At 37.4% G+C, this 17268-nt stretch overlaps 1 protein-coding gene across 2 annotated transcripts in view; it reads right to left on the bottom strand.

The window, feature by feature from the left end:
• Window positions 1-277: 277 nt before the first annotated feature.
• The window catches only part of ATP6V1A (ATPase H+ transporting V1 subunit A), a 60678-nt gene continuing 43687 nt past the window's right edge, over window positions 278-17268 (bottom strand). For both annotated transcript variants that reach the window (XM_064591373.1, XM_064591415.1), the window contains 7 exons: window positions 13416-13538; window positions 13209-13323; window positions 11948-12011; window positions 10344-10547; window positions 7547-7641; window positions 5380-5551; window positions 278-2629 (listed from right to left, as the gene is read on the bottom strand). In XM_064591373.1, the coding sequence (XP_064447443.1) occupies window positions 2537-2629; window positions 5380-5551; window positions 7547-7641; window positions 10344-10547; window positions 11948-12011; window positions 13209-13323; window positions 13416-13538 (866 nt within the window). In that variant the 3' untranslated portion in view covers window positions 278-2536. The remainder of the gene's footprint in view (window positions 2630-5379; window positions 5552-7546; window positions 7642-10343; window positions 10548-11947; window positions 12012-13208; window positions 13324-13415; window positions 13539-17268) is intronic.

Raw genomic sequence — 17268 nt, 5'->3', positions numbered from 1 at the left:
GTGCACTTTTAGAAACCATTCACTTTTTCAATTTAAAGTAATATTCAGGATGGCATGGGATTCTGTGTACTACACTTCCAAATCATACTGGTATATGATTATAGGCCTTTTTGCAGTCTATCGTGAGGGCCCCAATTCAATTTCATGATCTTAAGTAATAATCTATAAAGAAAGGGAGAAACAAAAAATTTTGAAGTTTATACTGAAAACAGTAAGTCAAAATACAAATAGGTGGCATGTTTTCTAGCAAACACACACACATACGAAGAAAAAAATGTTAATTTAAATCCACTTTTTATTCTTTCATAGATTTTAACAATTATACACAGCTTTTAACATAAAGATAGTGAAATCTCAAGGATAAGGAGGCAATATATATGGCCTCTTCTATTCGTTCTTCAGGATGGAAGGAAATTTCCAAAGGGTACAATGTGTGAGATTTAACACTGGAAAAATACATATGAAACTTGTTTAACTGGCTCCACTTAGGACCAGGCATAGCACAATATAGAACTGCATCATCTTTTTAAAAGATTGTTGTAATTTTAACACATTCTTACCAAAGAAATATGATCAGTGACCAATTTGAAATTCTACAACATATAGGTTGAAGGACACTTACAATGAATAGCAGAGCATCTTCTATCTCTAGCCTCTTCACACCCATACATCAACATTCTTAAAAGGGAGTAGGAATTACATTGTAAATTCAGAACAACAAAAAACAAACTTGGTAAAACTTTCTTCATCATATCATTCATTACTATCACAGTCCTAGTTTGCTGGTCAGTTTAAGGTAGGAATAGAACATTTTTGAAATCCTTTTCATTTCCACTGGTCTCAGGGCCTCTGGGTAGGAGGCCACATTGGAAGCAAACTGATAAAGCAGCACCATTAAGTCCACATCTCAACAAGTCACTGTATAATTTTTATCTTCCAATATTCGGAAAGGTTAAAAAAAAAAGCTGCGTGGAAGAATATCTATCCTGAGTAGCAAGCCACTGTAAAAACATGCAATCTGCAAGGATTTCAACAAACTATAGCTAAATTCTCTACTCACGGCATCTTTCCTTAACGGACCAAAAGAAATACATTACTAAAAATTAAATAATAATATACTGAGGCATAAAATAAATACTTTACTTATGCTATTACATTTGGGTATTTGAGATTGTTAGACATATTCACATACCCTTTCCTCTTCCCAAAGAGGAAGCAATGGTGCCAGCACTGTTGGTCAGAAAGAGTTAATAGAGAAACTGTTGCTCTCAGAGCTGTTCTGTAGTGTGCCTTACACAGACACAGAAATTATTATTTTAAAACATATACTGAAAAGACAGGATGAAATTATCTTTCTTCTCACATGACCCAGATTCTGTCATCAGCAGATATAAGAATTAATTTCCTCCCTATTAAACAGAATGGAAACTGTTATGCTGCTACTGCTACAGAAATTCTGAGAAATCTTTTGAACCAGTAAACTGGTAAACTGGTTGTTCAAAAGTTCACTAAGCAAACAAACATGCAAACACGTGACACATATCTATCTTGTAAAAACGTAATGCCACTCTGGCCCCAATTTTCACTACAGTCCAGCTGGTCCTTAATGGTGCAAACAGCCTTTAACCATACTGAATACCTTCTCTGTGGCATTTTACTGCCCATCCCACTGCCACATGATTCTTAGAAGCTCAGGCTTCTAAGACGTTTGAGAAAAAGGAAAGGGTGTGATGTGGATCAAGTTCCGGTGATTGTTTTAAATGTGATTTTAAAAAGAATTTTTTAGTAATGTAGTAGTATAGTCCTTGATACTGAATTTTTCATAGTGAAATAAATATGCTTTAACAAGATGATGTTTAAGTTTGACCACCTGGCTCCTTTTCCACTTTTTTAGAGGGTACTGATTCATATACTGTGCTGAGTCCCACAAATGCCTGTTTTAAAAACAGCAGAGTTCCCAACAGTTTCCTATAAACATTCCTGATTTATACTGGGGAAAGCAATGCATAATTGGAACATTAATCATTCATGTTTTTAGAAAAAGGCAATTATATCCTGCAAAGCAGTTACTCAGCAAAATGCTAAGCTGCAAATAACCTTACCACATAGATAGAGTCATTTCACAAAGTACCTGTCAAAATGTATAGAAATCTGGCCTTCCATTCCAAATCTATTGCAAAGAGAGTACATGCAGTAGTCCTGTTTACAATTTAAAGGCGAGGAGGAAAGGGCAAACCGAGGACAAGTAGGGATGTCACCCTACAGACAAGTTTACAGTAGTGTAGCCATTATATATCATATTTACTACATTCACCACTTCGGAGAAAGGATCATGGAGGCCCTTCAAACACTGGAACAAAGGAATGTTTGTTTTATATAAGACCTACCGGATAAACAGGGAAACAAATGATAACACACGTAGGCACTAGTCTCAAAGCTGCACAATAAAGAAGCAAAAGGTTTGGAGATGAGAAATTTAGGAAAATATACACATGAGAGGAGGTTGCTGAGGAAAGGAAGGAAAGAAATCACAGTTCTAATCTTCAAGGCTACGAAATGCGTTCTGCATATCTTCAAGAAGTTGTGCATAGTCGGCCTTGATCTTTGCCTCACCATCTTTCACTGGATCCTGAGAAAAGACAGTACAGAACTCAATTTACCTTTGGAAAATAATTTTCAGAACAGGTAGTAAGTTACTTATTTTGAACATATTTTGAGTATTAGGTTAAGTGAGGTATACTGGCAAAACACAGGCAGGAGTCAAAAATTATCCTTATTTTCCTTTAAGAGTAGAACTGTATGCAAGGAGGAACACTCCAACCTAAGAGAAAGAAGACAAAATTTTGATTCCCCTGAAACTAATAATACACTATATGTTAACTAAATTGCATTTAATTTTTTTAAAAAAAGACAAAATTTTGGTTTTGTATTTGGCTTGCTAATTGTATTCAGTGACCAATGGATTTATCCTCAACAACATGCAAAATATGGGGAAATTATACAATATCACATATTAGATGTATTCTACTGCATGTACATGATAGTTGGAATTAATTTGGTCAAAACAATTTACTGTTCAAGGTCTCATAATATCACATTGGCACAGGGAAGTAAAATTTCTAAAATAATCTTAAAAGGCAACACATTTTAAATCTCTATGGAAAACAACTTAACTGAGCAGTATGTATAAAATAGACTTTATGTATAAATAAAAGAGACTTTAAAATATTTAAGCTCTCTAACCAAATCGGTCTACTTCTGGGAACATATAATAGGAAAATACACAAAACCAACTACAGAAACAAAGCTGTCCATACCAACAACTGGAAATTTCCTAAATACTTAACAATAGGAAAATATTACTCTCCAGCCACAAAATAATGCTACAGAAGAATATTTAATGACATAAAAAAACAACTGAGGGGGCGCCTGGGTGGCTCATTTGGTTAAGCAGCCGACTCCTGATTTCGGCTCAGGTCATGATCTCAGGGCCCTGCAACTGAGCCGTGCCTGGCTCCATGCTCAGTGAGGAGTCCCCTTGAGGATTCTCTCTCTCTCTCTGCTCCTTCCCCACTTGTGCTCTTGCTCTCTTGCTCTCTCGAATAAATAAATAAATCTTTAAAAACAAAATAAGAGTTTAAAAAAAAAACTTGGGATGTCAATTTGATATAGTGTGCTGTAAACACGAAAAAGATACCAACTTGAATCACACTACTAGAAATCATCACTATACTATTATTGGATATATTTTTTTTATCTCTTCATATGAATGTATAATTTTATTTATTTCAGCAATAATATACAGTGTTGTATTAGTTTCAGATATACAATATAGTGATTCTTTTTTTTTTTTAAGATTTTATTTATTCATTTGTCAGAGAGAGAGAGCACAAGCAGGGGGAGCAGCAGGCTCCCCGTTGTGCAAGGAGCCAGACATGGAACTCAATCCCAGGAGCCTGGGATCGTGACCTGAGCCGAAGGCAGAAGCTTAACCGACTGAACCACCCAGGTGAATCAGTAACAGTGTACTCTTAATCCTCTTCACCTATTTCATTCATCTCCCCTCCCATCTCCCCTCTGGCAACTACCAGGCTGTTCTCTATATATTAAAGAGTCTGTTTTTTGGTTTGTCTCTTCTTTCCCTTGTTCATTTGTTTTGTTTCTTAAATTCCACATGAGTGAAATCATACGGTATTTGCCTTCCTCTAACTGACTTATCTCACTTAGCATTATACTCTCTAGATCCACCCATGTTGCAAGTGGCAAGATTTCATTCTTTTGTATGGTTGAGTAATACTCCATGGTATTTGTTTGTGTATCACATTTTCTTTATCCATATGAATGTGTAATTTTTAAAAATAAAATCTGGATCAAATTACATACGGAATTTTTTTGCAACTTGATTTTTTTCACTCATTATACCATAAGCATTTCCCCATATCTTTGGATTTTCTTTGAAAAAACAGTATTAATGTCTTCATAATATGCTTGCTATAATTGTATATGCCATAATGTACTGCTGACCCTGTTCACTCTTGAATGACATTAAAGAAGTTTAATAAACAATATTTTATATGTTCATATAAAAAATCTCTGATTAATATGTCAACTATACTTCACCTAAAAAAAAAATCTCTGATTATTTCCTTGGGTTATATGTTTTGAATTGGAATGAAGTCTCAAAGAGTGTGAATATTTTAAAATTCTTGATACAGTGAGTGTCTATTTTTAAAGATTTATTTTCAACCTACAGTGTAAACAAACACTATATATAGAACACAGTCAGAGAACCGTTCTCAATTTCTCAATAGGTGATTAGTAAATATATCTGGATGTCATCACTTAGAAACCCAATTGATCAAATACTTTAAAAACAATTTTACACATTCGAGCTTCTACTAATAATTTCATTTAATTATCTATTTATGTTGTGCACTTCAAAAAAAAAAAGAGAATCCACCTGAAAGTCAAAAGTGATGGGTAATAGGGAAAAAAAATGGTGTGTAACAGGATACTTAGAAGTAAACAGCATTAAGTCATTTCAGATGAGCATGGAGGTAAGATGGTAATAGGTACTTGAGGAAAAGTAATTGCTGCTCAGCCATGATTTTAGCTCTAAATTGCCTGGCAGTTAAGACAAAAGGGAAAACACGTCAGCATTTATTTTAGACATGACATAGTATAATTTTTATCTCTAGAATTCCTATTTGAATGTAAATTTCCGGTCTCTTCTGGTTTTACATAACCTGAGCATGTGTGAAAATGATAAACCCAAGTTTCACACACCAGGTTTGTGAATAAATAGGTTGTTTGTACAGAGTTAAAAAAATAAAAAGAAACATTTCTTACTATAAAAAGTTAGGTAGAAGCAAAATATACCTTGAATTTCATAGAGGAAAGCTTATAGAGAATCTCCCCCATGTGCTCACGGATAATGGACCATGTGATTTTATTGTCACTCTGTGCAGTGGTTTCGACAGCTCTCCGGGCCATATCATAAAATGCAATCATGTTGGACAGCATCCCGACTGTCTTGTAGAATGGGCAGAACCTCGGGTATAAATGAAAATCAAAATAATAAAAATAAAATCCAAAGCAGGTTCATACTTTATCTATAATATACCGGAGCATTAGCTTTTTTATTTAAATATGCAGACTACTTTTATTTATTGGATGATAATAATGAATGAAAACAAAAGTGGAAAAGACTAACAACTACTTGACCAGAGCTTTTTGGTACAGATGAAATATGGGGTGGATGGATAAATGGAGATATTTATTTACTTAAGAGTGATGTTTATTTTTATCTATTAAAATAATCAAAGAGGAAGAACAATCAAATAGTACTGCTATAATCTAACAACTCTCTGAGAGTTTGTTTTTGTACAGTACAGTTAAAGGAGTAACCCAGACGGTAAAATAAATGAATTGCAAAAACTCCTTGTGCTAGTGGGATTAGGGTTTAATGAGTAATAGAAAAGCAGAAAACTGCAATTTCCTAAGGTGAACAGTAGTCCCTTCCCCCATTAATTGTTCATTTTCACTTACCCACACCTTTTAATAATGAGGACACACAAGTTAATATTCAATTTGGATCACATGCACGCCTATCAACTTTCTGATACATTTAAACACACTTGCATACACAATTTCATGCACATTCTGTATTACACTTTCTGAAGAATTTTCCTTTGGTTGAGTTATCTTTGTATGGGTGGCCAGAGCTTCTTAAGTTCCTGATACAGATTTTTGAGGCTATTGCCATATTTTCTGCTTGTCCTACATTCTGGTAATATTCCTATGTGTTCAGTTCCCTCTTCAGTCCAAATATGATTTGAGGGAGAAAAGCTAGCCTATGATCAAAGGGCTCAATTTATCGAAGTTTAAAAGAAATGGGGACTTTATTTTTTTAAAGATCATATAATAGGGATTTTTTTGTCTGCTAGTTTTTTTGTTTTTTGTTTTTAAGATTTTACTTATTTATTTGACAGAGAGAGAGGCACAGCGAGAGAGGGCACACAAGCAGGGGGAGTGGGAGAGGGAGAAGCAGGCTTCCCGCCGAGCAGGGAGCCCGACGCGGGGCCCGATCCCAGGACCCTGGGACCATGACCTGAGCCGAAGGCAGACGCTTAATGACTGAGCCACCCAGGCGCCCCGAAATGGGGACTTTAAATAAGCCACAGCAGTAGCAGACACAAGTGGGACAGCTAACAGAGACTATGGCAGAAAGAAAGAAGACTAGGACTATTGGGAAATGGAGCAGGAAAGTAGGACATAATTACTTAGGAAAAGAGTAGAAGCGGCATGCGCAGCTGTAAAACGTAGTGAGAAAAGCATCTGAAGGAGGCTCCATGCACTACGCCACAATCTAATCTAATTAAAGATGGCTGGATAGGGGCGTGGGGTGGCTCAGTCGTTAAGTGTGTGCCTTCGGCTCAGGTCATGATCCCGGGGTCCTGGGATCGAGCCCTGCATCGGGCTCCCTGCTCAGCGGGAAGCCTGCTTCTCCCTCTTCCACTCCCCCTGCTTGTGCTCGCTCTCTCGCTCGCTCTGTCAGATAAATGAATAAAATCTTAAAAAAAAAAAGTGGCAAATCCCTTTAAAAAAAAAGGCTGAATAATGAGTGAAAATACTGTTGTCAAAACTGCACAAATGAGGAAAATCAAAGATAAGGGGACATATTAGATTGTTAGATGTTTGCTATGAAAATACAAAATAAACCTATATATTGAGTCAGAGTTCTGTCTGTATGAGAAAAAAAAAGGATTTCTAATGTGGAGGCGGCTCTTTCTTCAAAACTCAACAGAAAATCCTTAAATAAAAAAAGAGGGGCGCCTGGGTGGCTCAGTTGGTTAAGCGACTGCCTTCGGCTCAGGTCATGATCCTGGAGTCCCTGGATCGAGTCCCGCATCGGGCTCCCTGCTCGGCAGGGAGTCTGCTTCTCCCTCTGACCCTCCTCCCTCTCATGCTCTCTGTCTCTCATTCTCTCTGTCTCAAATAAATAAATAAAATCTTTAAAAAAAAAAAGAAAATCAGGATAGGTTACCTGTCATAAGGAGTATATCCATTTTGTTGTAAGAAATCATCTTTGATAAGTTTTGCTACCTCCAGAGTGATTTTATCTGTTTCAGCTAGAGAAGCCTAGAAGAAAAAAAAATTTTTTAGAAATTTACTTCAATATGGGATCAGTGATTGTAATCAATTAACCAAGCAAAAACTATATAATCAACACACAGTCATCTATCATTAACAAAGTCACTTCATAACTGCTTGTTGATTTTTTTTATTGTGGTAAAAACATGTAACAAGTTTTTCATCTTAACCATTTTGAAGTAGTTCAATAGCGCTCACTATATTCCCATTGTTGTGAAACAGATTTCCTTAACTGGTCATCATGCAAATCTGAAACTCTATATCCATTAAATAGCAATTCTCCTTTTCCTCCTCTCCCAGAACCTGGTAACTACCATCCCACTTTCTGTTTCTATGAATATCACTACTTTAGATGGAATCATCCTGTATTTGTCTTTTTGTGACTGTTTTATATCACTTAACATAATGTCCTCAAGATTCATCCATGTTGGGGCGCCTGGGTGGCTCAGTTGGTTAAGTGACTGCCTTCGGCTCGGGTCGTGATCCTGGAGTCCCGGGATCGAGTCCCACGTCGGGCTCCCTGCTCAGCAGGGAGTCTGCCTCTCTCTCTGACCCTCACCCCTCTCATTCTCTCTCTCAAATAAATAAATAAAATCTTAAAAAAAAAAAGATTCATCCATGTTGTAGCATGTGTTAGAATTTTCCTTCCTTTTTAAGGCTGGATAATATCCCATTACATATATACACGCCACATTTTGTTTATCCATTCATTAATCAAAAGACAGTTGGGTTGCTTTTACCTCTTAGCTGTCGTGTATAAGTGCTGCTATGAACATGGTATACAAATAAACTAATGTTCTTTTACTGATGTTGGCTAACTGAACATAATAAAAAAAAGTTCTTTTTTTGAAACACTTTCTTCACATTGTCTTGCTAGCTTAACTATTTGAATTATGAATCTTGAGTTTGTTTCAAAAAAGATCTATACAGGGATACCTGGGGGGCTCAGTTGGTTAAGCGTCTGCCTTCAGCTCAGGTCATGATCCCGCGGTCCTGGGACCAAGTCCTACACCCAGCTCTCTGCTCAGCGGGGAGCCTGCTTCTCCCTCTGCCTGCCATTCCCCCTGTTTGTGCCCTGTCTCTCTCTCTTTCTGACAAATAAGTTAAGTAAAATCTTTAAAAAAAAAATCAATACATTCCACGAGCAGTTACTTTTTTAAAAAAGAACATTACAGGCGCCTGGGTGGCTCAGATGGTTAAGCGTCTGCCTTCGGCTCAGGTCATGATCCCAGGGTCCTGGGATCGAGTCCCACATCGGGCTCCTGACTCAGCGGGGAGTCTGCTTCTTCCTCTCCCTCTGCCGCTCATGCTCTCTCTCTCTCTGTATCTCTGTGTCTCAAATGAATAAATAAAATCTTTAAAAAAATAAATAAATAAAAATAAAAATAAAATTACATGGTGTTTAGAACTATGTAAATGCATGGGGTGCCTGGCTGGATTAGTCAGTGGAGTATGTAACTCTTGATGTTGGGGTTGTGAGTTTGAGCCCCATGTTGGGGGTAAAGATTACTCAAAAATAAAATCTTAAAAAAAAGAAACTATAAATGCAATTTTTTTTTTCTGTGTCTGAGTACTGTTAGAGCTTCTTTAAATACCCCTGCCTCAAAAGCTTTAACTTTGGCAATTACCCTAAACAGCCTAGCTGGTAAAGATTTGTTGGAAATTGTGGCAAAGGGACAGGCCCAGTAAGCTAACTGCAGTTGTTTGTCATCTCTGTGCAACTAAGCTCCTTAGAGGTAAGGATCAGGTCTTCTTTCTTTTCTTTCTCCTGTTCTTTTTTTTTTAAGATTTTATTTATTTGCAAGAGAGAGAATGAGAGACAGAGAGCATGAGAGGGAGGAGGGGCAGAGGGAGAAGCAGACTCCCCGCTGAGCAGGGAGCCCGATGCGGGACTCAATCCCGGGACTCCAGGATCATGACCTGAGCCGAAAAGCAGTTGTTTAACCAACTGAGCCACCCAGGCACCCCTCTTTCTCCTGTTTTTTTAAAATCCCTTTTATCCCTAATCCCTGCTTCAACCATAAGTATTTTTTTTTAATATTTGTTATTATTATTTATTTGAGAGAGAGAGCACGAGGGGGGGAGGGTCAGAGGGAGAAGCAGACTCCCCGCTGAGCAGGGAGCCCGATGTGGGACTCGATCCTGGGACCCCAGGATCATGACCTGAGCCGAAGGCAGCTGCTTAACCAACTGAGCCACCCAGGTGTCCAACTGTAAGTATTAAAATGTGTTTTATGTGTATCCCTTTATGTGCAAAAATTCATGTGAAATGTGTATTTTATTTTGTATTAGTATTTTATACTATGTAAAGCAGTCACATATGTGTCTTTGGCTCTTTTTCAGATCCATCCATGTTGCTGTGTGCCACACAGTCTGCTTCCAGGTCCTGCATACCTCATTCTCCATGGTGTACAACCCCAAAACTATGAGCAGTAAAACACTGTTCAAAGTGGGTTTGTTACTCAACAATAGGTAATCAAAACAATAATCATCTTTCTACCTTCCATAACACAAACAGGACCCTCAAATATCTGCTGGATAAAGGATAAGCTAAACTTCTATTAGTTCAAAAAATATTTAGTAAGTACTCATTTTGCTAGGTAAGAATCTGTATATCCAAGGTTCTATCTGTCCTTACAACATACCACTCTAACTCACAGACCTGTCCTCCGTGGGACTTAACCACTCACCTTTCCCACAAGTTGTACAATTTCTGCCAGGTCTTCTTCTTCCTGCAGAATCTCTTTAGCTTTGGTCCTCAGAGGAACAAATTCTGTGAAGTGTTTGTCATAGTACTCGTCCAAAGCACGCATGTACTTGCTATAGCTGATCAGCCAGTTGACAGAGGGGAAATGCTTACGTTGAGCTAGTTTCTTATCTAAGCCCCAGAACACCTGATTTAAAAACAAAACAAACAAACAAATACAATGATTTTTCTTAAAAAAAAAAAAAATTTTTTTTTTAACAGTCTTAAAGTATATTTGTCCTAAATATGCAATTCTATAATATTTTGGTCAAATTATCAATCTTTTCAGTATATCCCACATATAACTGAAATAGAATACAACTTAAAATTTAAAAAAATATATTCGTTTTAGTTTCAGGATGGATATTATCTATAAATCAAATTCAAATTGTATCTGAATTTCCTTAATAGTATGGCAAATCTGATAGAAGAAAAATGAATGGACTCTTCTGAAGATTTATTATGGTGCAATATAAACAGAGGAACCAGAAAATGCTTACTGAGATAGAATAGATTCTTCACTTTGATTAAACACCTTGAAACATTCTGACTAAATTCAATTCCCTATGATTAAGGGCCAATCCAATAAGATCTAACAGTCATTTTTCTGAGGCCAAATGTTCACATATATTTTTATGCATTCTTAACTTCGCTTGCCCTTTCCCTGAAATTGAAACTCAAAATGTTAGCAAAGGTTAAATACCTTGAGAGTTATAAATATAGCTTCTGCCATTTTTTTTCTCAGACACTGACAGAAACATAAGCAAATATTCTTTTTCCCCCATGAATAATACACACAGTTATGAATACATCAAAATTTTACTACAGCCCTGATTTGTATACATCTTTCATTTAGGCTTCTTTTGATGGCCAAGTTGACCAGCTATCCACTGCAATTCCTGCCTTGTCACTGGGAAGCAGCTGCGTAGGCAGAAAGTACATTTTCCAGCTTTGCTTTCATCTGGGTGTGGCCAACAGAATAGAATGAGTGGGGTGACTGCATCTGAGCTCAGAGTTCACAGTGCGGGTGTGCCTTCTCCACAGTCTCCCTCGTGCCAGCCAGAAATGCAGACGGTTACAAGGCTAGGTGACAGTGGAGCCCCAAGCTGGTAGGAACCCTGGTCTCTGAATTACTAGTAAGTGGAAAAGAGCCATCCTCTGATAAGATCATCTGCTTTGGATCATACTATGAGAAAAAAGAAACTTCTACCGAGTTTTTGCCATTATGCATTTTTAGGACTATTTGTTTCTACAACTAGGGTTACTCTCACTTAAAGGCTATATTATTCTCACACTAATAAAACTTTGCTATTCCGGATGTATTTTCCACTTACAGAAATTAAGTTTGTTATAAATCTTAGGCAAAGAGCTAAGAAACAATGGACAGTATTAAAAGCTCTCAGTGACAAGAATGTTCCTAAAACAGACTTTCCTATTGCTTAACTCTGTAGTGAGTAGATTAAATACTTCACGATGATTTAGATAACATTAGAGCAGAGCCAGGGTGGGAAAGCTCAGAAGTTGACTATACGCTAGGAAAAGATATACCTGAACAATACCAAGAGTAGCAGATGTAACTGGATCAGAAAAATCACCACCAGGTGGAGAAACCCTAAATTTAAAGGGAAAAAAGGCATTATAGAAGATTAAGTAACTGGCATATGAAAATAAAAATCGTTTGAAAGTCAATATTAATGTAAATAACTTTAGAACTAACATTTTTTTTTAAAGATTTATTAGAGAGAGAGCCAGAGAGCACAAACAGAGGGAGTAGGAGAAGCAGGATCCCCACTGAGCAGGGAGCCCGAGGTGGGGCTCGATCCCAGAACCCTGGGATCATGACCTGAGCCGAAGGCAGACGCTTAACTGGCTGAGCCACCCAGGCGCCCCTCGAACTAACCTTTAGAACTAAACTTTAGAACTAAGAAAAACTGACATACAAATATTAATAAAAATCAGTACTGCATTGCAAATAACAATGGTAACTACTGAATACCTTCTAGTACTAGAAATGAGAGATATAATCAGTTTCGTGATTCTAATCAAAAGATGAAACAGGAAGGAAGAAAAAGCTCTAAAAACAAAGTATGGCTTTATGTAGTGATCATGGATCTTCATTTTGTTTTTACTTTGATACAATCTTACCTTAACATGTCTATAAATTTCTAAGTTATTAAGACACTGTGACTTAAATATAATAAATCAGTTAAGTCGAATAACCAGAATATGCAGAGAGAACCTAAACATGTACATTGTAAGGAGCTCTTTGGGTGACCCTGGAGTGCAGTCTTGGTTAAGAACCACTACCCTCGGGTGTCTGGGTGGCTCAGTTGTTTGAGCGGCTGCCTTTGGCTCAGGTCATGATCCTGGAGTCCCGGGATCAAGTCCCACATCGGGCTCCCTGCTCAGCGGGGAGTCTGCTTCTCCCTCTGACCCTCCCCCCTCTCATGTGCTCTCTCTCAAATAAATAAATAAAATCTTAAAAAAAAAAAAAAAAAAGAACCACTACCCTCAGAAGAAGCTGAATTTTTTCTCTTTAAAATTAATGACTTTTGGGGCGCCTGGGTGGATCAGTCGTTAAGTGTCTGCCTTTGGCTCAGGTCATGATCCCAGGGTTCTGGGATCGAGCCCTGCATCAGACTCCCTGCTCAGTGGGAAGCCTGCTTCTTCCTCTCCCACCCCCCCTGCTTGTGTTCCCTCTCTCGCTGTGTCTCTCTCTGTCAAATAAATAAATAAAATCTTAATAAAATAAAATAAAATAAATGACTTTTAATTTTTCTTTTGAAAAGTGAACAGTTGAGGTGCTTACGCTCCTACAATGCTGACACTTCCTTCTCTTTCAGGATTTCCAAGACATTTCACCCGGCCTGCTCGCTCATAGAAAGAGGCCAGACGGGCACCAAGATATGCAGGATATCCACTATCTGAAAAAATGAAAAGAAATTTAAGAGAGGGTCTATGCCAGTCCTAAAACTCTTATCAGCCTTCTTACATGATAAGCAATACAAAGATTTACCTGCAGGCATTTCAGCTAAGCGGCCAGAGATTTCTCTAAGAGCCTCTGCCCATCTAGAGGTAGAGTCAGCCATCATACTGACATGATAACCCATGTCACGGAAATATTCTGACAGCGTAATTCCTAAATTGGGAAGAATATCGCAAGTTATAATTCTACAATGTAGAAACCTTACTTTGTCACCCTTAAGAAAACTTTAAAACAGTAAGTACATGAGGTAGACTGATAGCTGTTCACCAAAATCTGTTCTCCCTTTTCTTTTATGCACACAGTTGAATTATGTTTCCTGGCCTCCTTAATATTTAGATATGACCATGTAACTGACCTTGAGCTGATAGAATGAAAGTCAAAGTAATGAGTTCCATCATCAAGCAAGCCACACATCCTTTCATGCTCTTTATTCCTTCTGACTTACTGAGATAGAGAGGACTCCCAGGAGCTCTGGAAGTCATGAGTTGAAAATGAAAGAGTACTTTTCAGCCTGGGTCCCAGCCCAGAATGACAGAATAAAAAATAGACGCTGACCACTTAAAAAAAACATCTATTATACTGAGCAATGACAAGTTTGGGTTTATTTGCTGCCATAGCCTATTCTAATATAATACACATTTTAAAAAGTAGGAAAAGACTTTTTCCCTATTCCTTGTTGAGATAATTATGTCTGAAATTAATTTCCACTGTAGCTTTTATCTACATATCACAATACACATACCAAACCCCCCCAACTAATTAGCTTGTTTATTTTTCAAAAGTAGCAAATGTTATTAACCTGACTAATATCTTAATTATCCAGATCATTCTGCTGTGCATATTAGGTTCCATTCTTTTAAATCACTATTGTAAACCATTTAGAAAAAGAGTCTAACGTACAGAAAGAAGTCCCGGGTTCTAGTTTCTGTTCTGTCATTAACCTCAGCAAACTAGCTTCATTTCCCAGTGTGGTTTCCTAATCTGTTAAAATGGAATAACTCTTGCTCTATCTATCTGTACATATCAGATGAAATGATACATATAAATGCCCTTTGAAAAGTACAAGGTACTATGCAACTCCAACATATTAGAAAGTTATAGTTGTTACTACATTGTAAGAGCCCCCAAATCTAATGCCCTGATTCCTTTATTTTACCCGTAAAGAAACAGAGGCATATATAAGTAAAACAAAATAGCACTCAAAAATTCAGCAATTTACTATTTATCATATCACATCTTTCAGAATAAGAAATACTGATATCTGAGGCTTTTAAAAAATGATTCCATGATCAAAGTCTTAAAAAAATATCACTTCTCATTATTAAGGCTTAAAAAACACATTCATCATCACATATTCCAATGTGATGATAGGATCAGGTCCTCTCTTATACCAGCATGGCTACATTTTCAGTCTCTGTGACGATGCTCATTAATGCTTGTGTGTATGTATTAGAAAGACTTGGTGGAAGAGACAGATACATATGAGTAAACTTCAAAGGAGTTTCACAGACCTAATGATATCAGCGCCTACCAGTTTAAAAAAAACAAAAAACAACACCTTAGACAAAATCAAAAGATGAACAAACTGGGAAAACAGTGGCAACTCATGATAGATAAAAGACCATTTTCAAAGAGCTTTTATAAATCAGTATGAAAAAGAACTCCTATCCAAAAGGAACATGGACAGAAAGCAGTTTTCAAATGGTTAATACAAAGAGCAAAGATGCTAGCTCACTGAAAGAAATACAGACTGAACAGGTATCTAATAAAGCAGGGATAGTAAAATGCTAATTGTCAAATCTGGGTGCTGAGAACGCAATATTCTTTCAAATGTCTATGTGTTTGAGAATTATCCTAAGAAAGTGGTACAAAACCTAGCACTGGTGAAGATGTGGAGAAACAGAACTCTTGCTCGCTGTTAACCCTTTTGAAGGGCTATCAAAATCTAAAATCTATATTAACAGTTGTATGCTTGGCAATTTTACTTCTACAAATTTACCTTACAAAAATGTACAAAGAAACATGCACAAAACATGAAAAGAAACTATAAAAAACACACATAAGGATGTTTTAGTGATGCAAGGTTTGTGATAGCAAAAAAACGATCAATAATCCATGTGTCTACCAGAAAGATGCTGGTTAAATCAGTTATGATATAGCCATACAGCTGGGATACTGTGCAGCTATTTAAAAGAAGACTTCCTGTCTTAAAATAGTAGATGAATAGGTCACTTTTCCCTTCTCACACAAGTAATCACCAAACAAAGAGAACAAGAAATACAAAAACTCTATTATCAGGGCACCTGGTGGCTCAGTCATTAAGTGTCTGCCTTTGGCTCAGGTCATGATCTCAGAGTCCTGGGATCGAGCCCCGCAACAGGCTCCCTGCTCCGTGGGAAGCCTGCTTCTCCTTCTCCCACCCCCCTCTGCTTGTGTTCCCTCTCTCGCTGTGTCTCTCTGTCAAATAAATAAATAAAATCTTTTTTTTTTTTTTTAATTTATTTATTTGACAGAGAGTTAGAGAGCACAAGTAGGCAGAGCGGCAGGCAGAGGGAAAGGGAGAAGCAGGCTCTCTGCTGAGCAGGGAGCCCGATGTGGGGCTCGATCCCAGGACCCTGGGATCATGACTTGAGCCGAAGGCAGCCGCCCAACCGACTGAGCCACCCAGGCGCCCCTAAATAAATAAAATCTTAAAAAAAAAAAAAAAAAAGATAACCATAAGAGAAGAGAAAAAGTTTCAGAAACAATTCTTGAAAATTTTCCAAAAAAATAAAAGACATCTTCATAGGTTGAAAAGGTAAGTAAGTATGTTTCAGGAAAAATTTATCAAAACTGTCAATACTGGCATATATCCTAATAAAGTTATAAAACTTTAAAGAGAAATTTCTTTGAGCAAAAAGAAAAATCATCTATAAAAGGGAAAAAAGCAGGTCGGCTTCAGATCTCTATCTGGCATTATTTTTTTAAAGATTTATTTATTCTGAGAGAGAGAGAGAGAAAAAGGGAGAGAGAGAAAGAGAGAGCTCATATGAGTGAGCACACCAGGAGAAGCAGAGGAAAAGGGAGAGAGAATCCCAAGCAGACTCTGCGCTGAGTGTGGAGCCCGATGCAGGGCTTGATCCCATGACCCTGAGATATTAACCTGAGTCGAAACCAAGAATCTGAGGCCAACTGACTGCGCTGCCCAGATGCCCCTCTCTCCCTAGAATTTAATGTTAGAATAGGAGGTCTCAAGGAAACAAACACTGATCCAAAATATTTATACCCAGCCAAACTACTATTAAAATTTAAAGGCAGTGGAGGGGCACCTGACTGGCTCAGTCGGAAGAGTGTGCAAGTCTTGATCTTGGGGTCATGAGTTTGAGCTCTGTGTTGGGTGTAGCGATTACTTAAAGACAAAAGAGAAAAAGGAAGAAAATTTAAAGGCAGTGGAGGGGCACCTGACTGGCTCAGTCAGAAGAATGTGCAAGTCTTGATCTTGGGGTCATGAGTTCGAGCTCCGTGTTGGGTGTAGTGATTACTTAAAGAAAAAAGAGAAAAAGGAAGAAAATTTAAAGGCAGTGGAAAAAAACAAACTTATGAAGAAAAAAGAATCCATGGAATATAGTTTCCCTGAGCCTTTCTTGAAGAAACTTAAAAAAGTCAGATTTTAGCCAACCACGAAACAAATGGAGAAACTGTAGCCAAAGGACTGCTGTGGGGACTGACTCCATTTTACTCTAGGTTTAAGGCTAACACAAATATTGTATGTATGGTTACACAACAGAATGTGAATATTATAAATCCTGAAAATGTAGAAATAAGAGTACCAAAAGCTGGGATAGAAGTAGGAGCAAAGATGGGAGGTAACACATAAACACACTGATTTTCTTATCTTATATAT

Source organism: Mirounga angustirostris, unplaced genomic scaffold (assembly GCF_029215605.1).
Source record: "Mirounga angustirostris isolate CCGP_5_RB_7025 unplaced genomic scaffold, mMirAng1.0.hap1 SCAF_1, whole genome shotgun sequence".
NCBI lineage: Eukaryota > Metazoa > Chordata > Mammalia > Carnivora > Phocidae > Mirounga > Mirounga angustirostris.
This window is presented reverse-complemented; position numbering and strand designations above follow the sequence as displayed.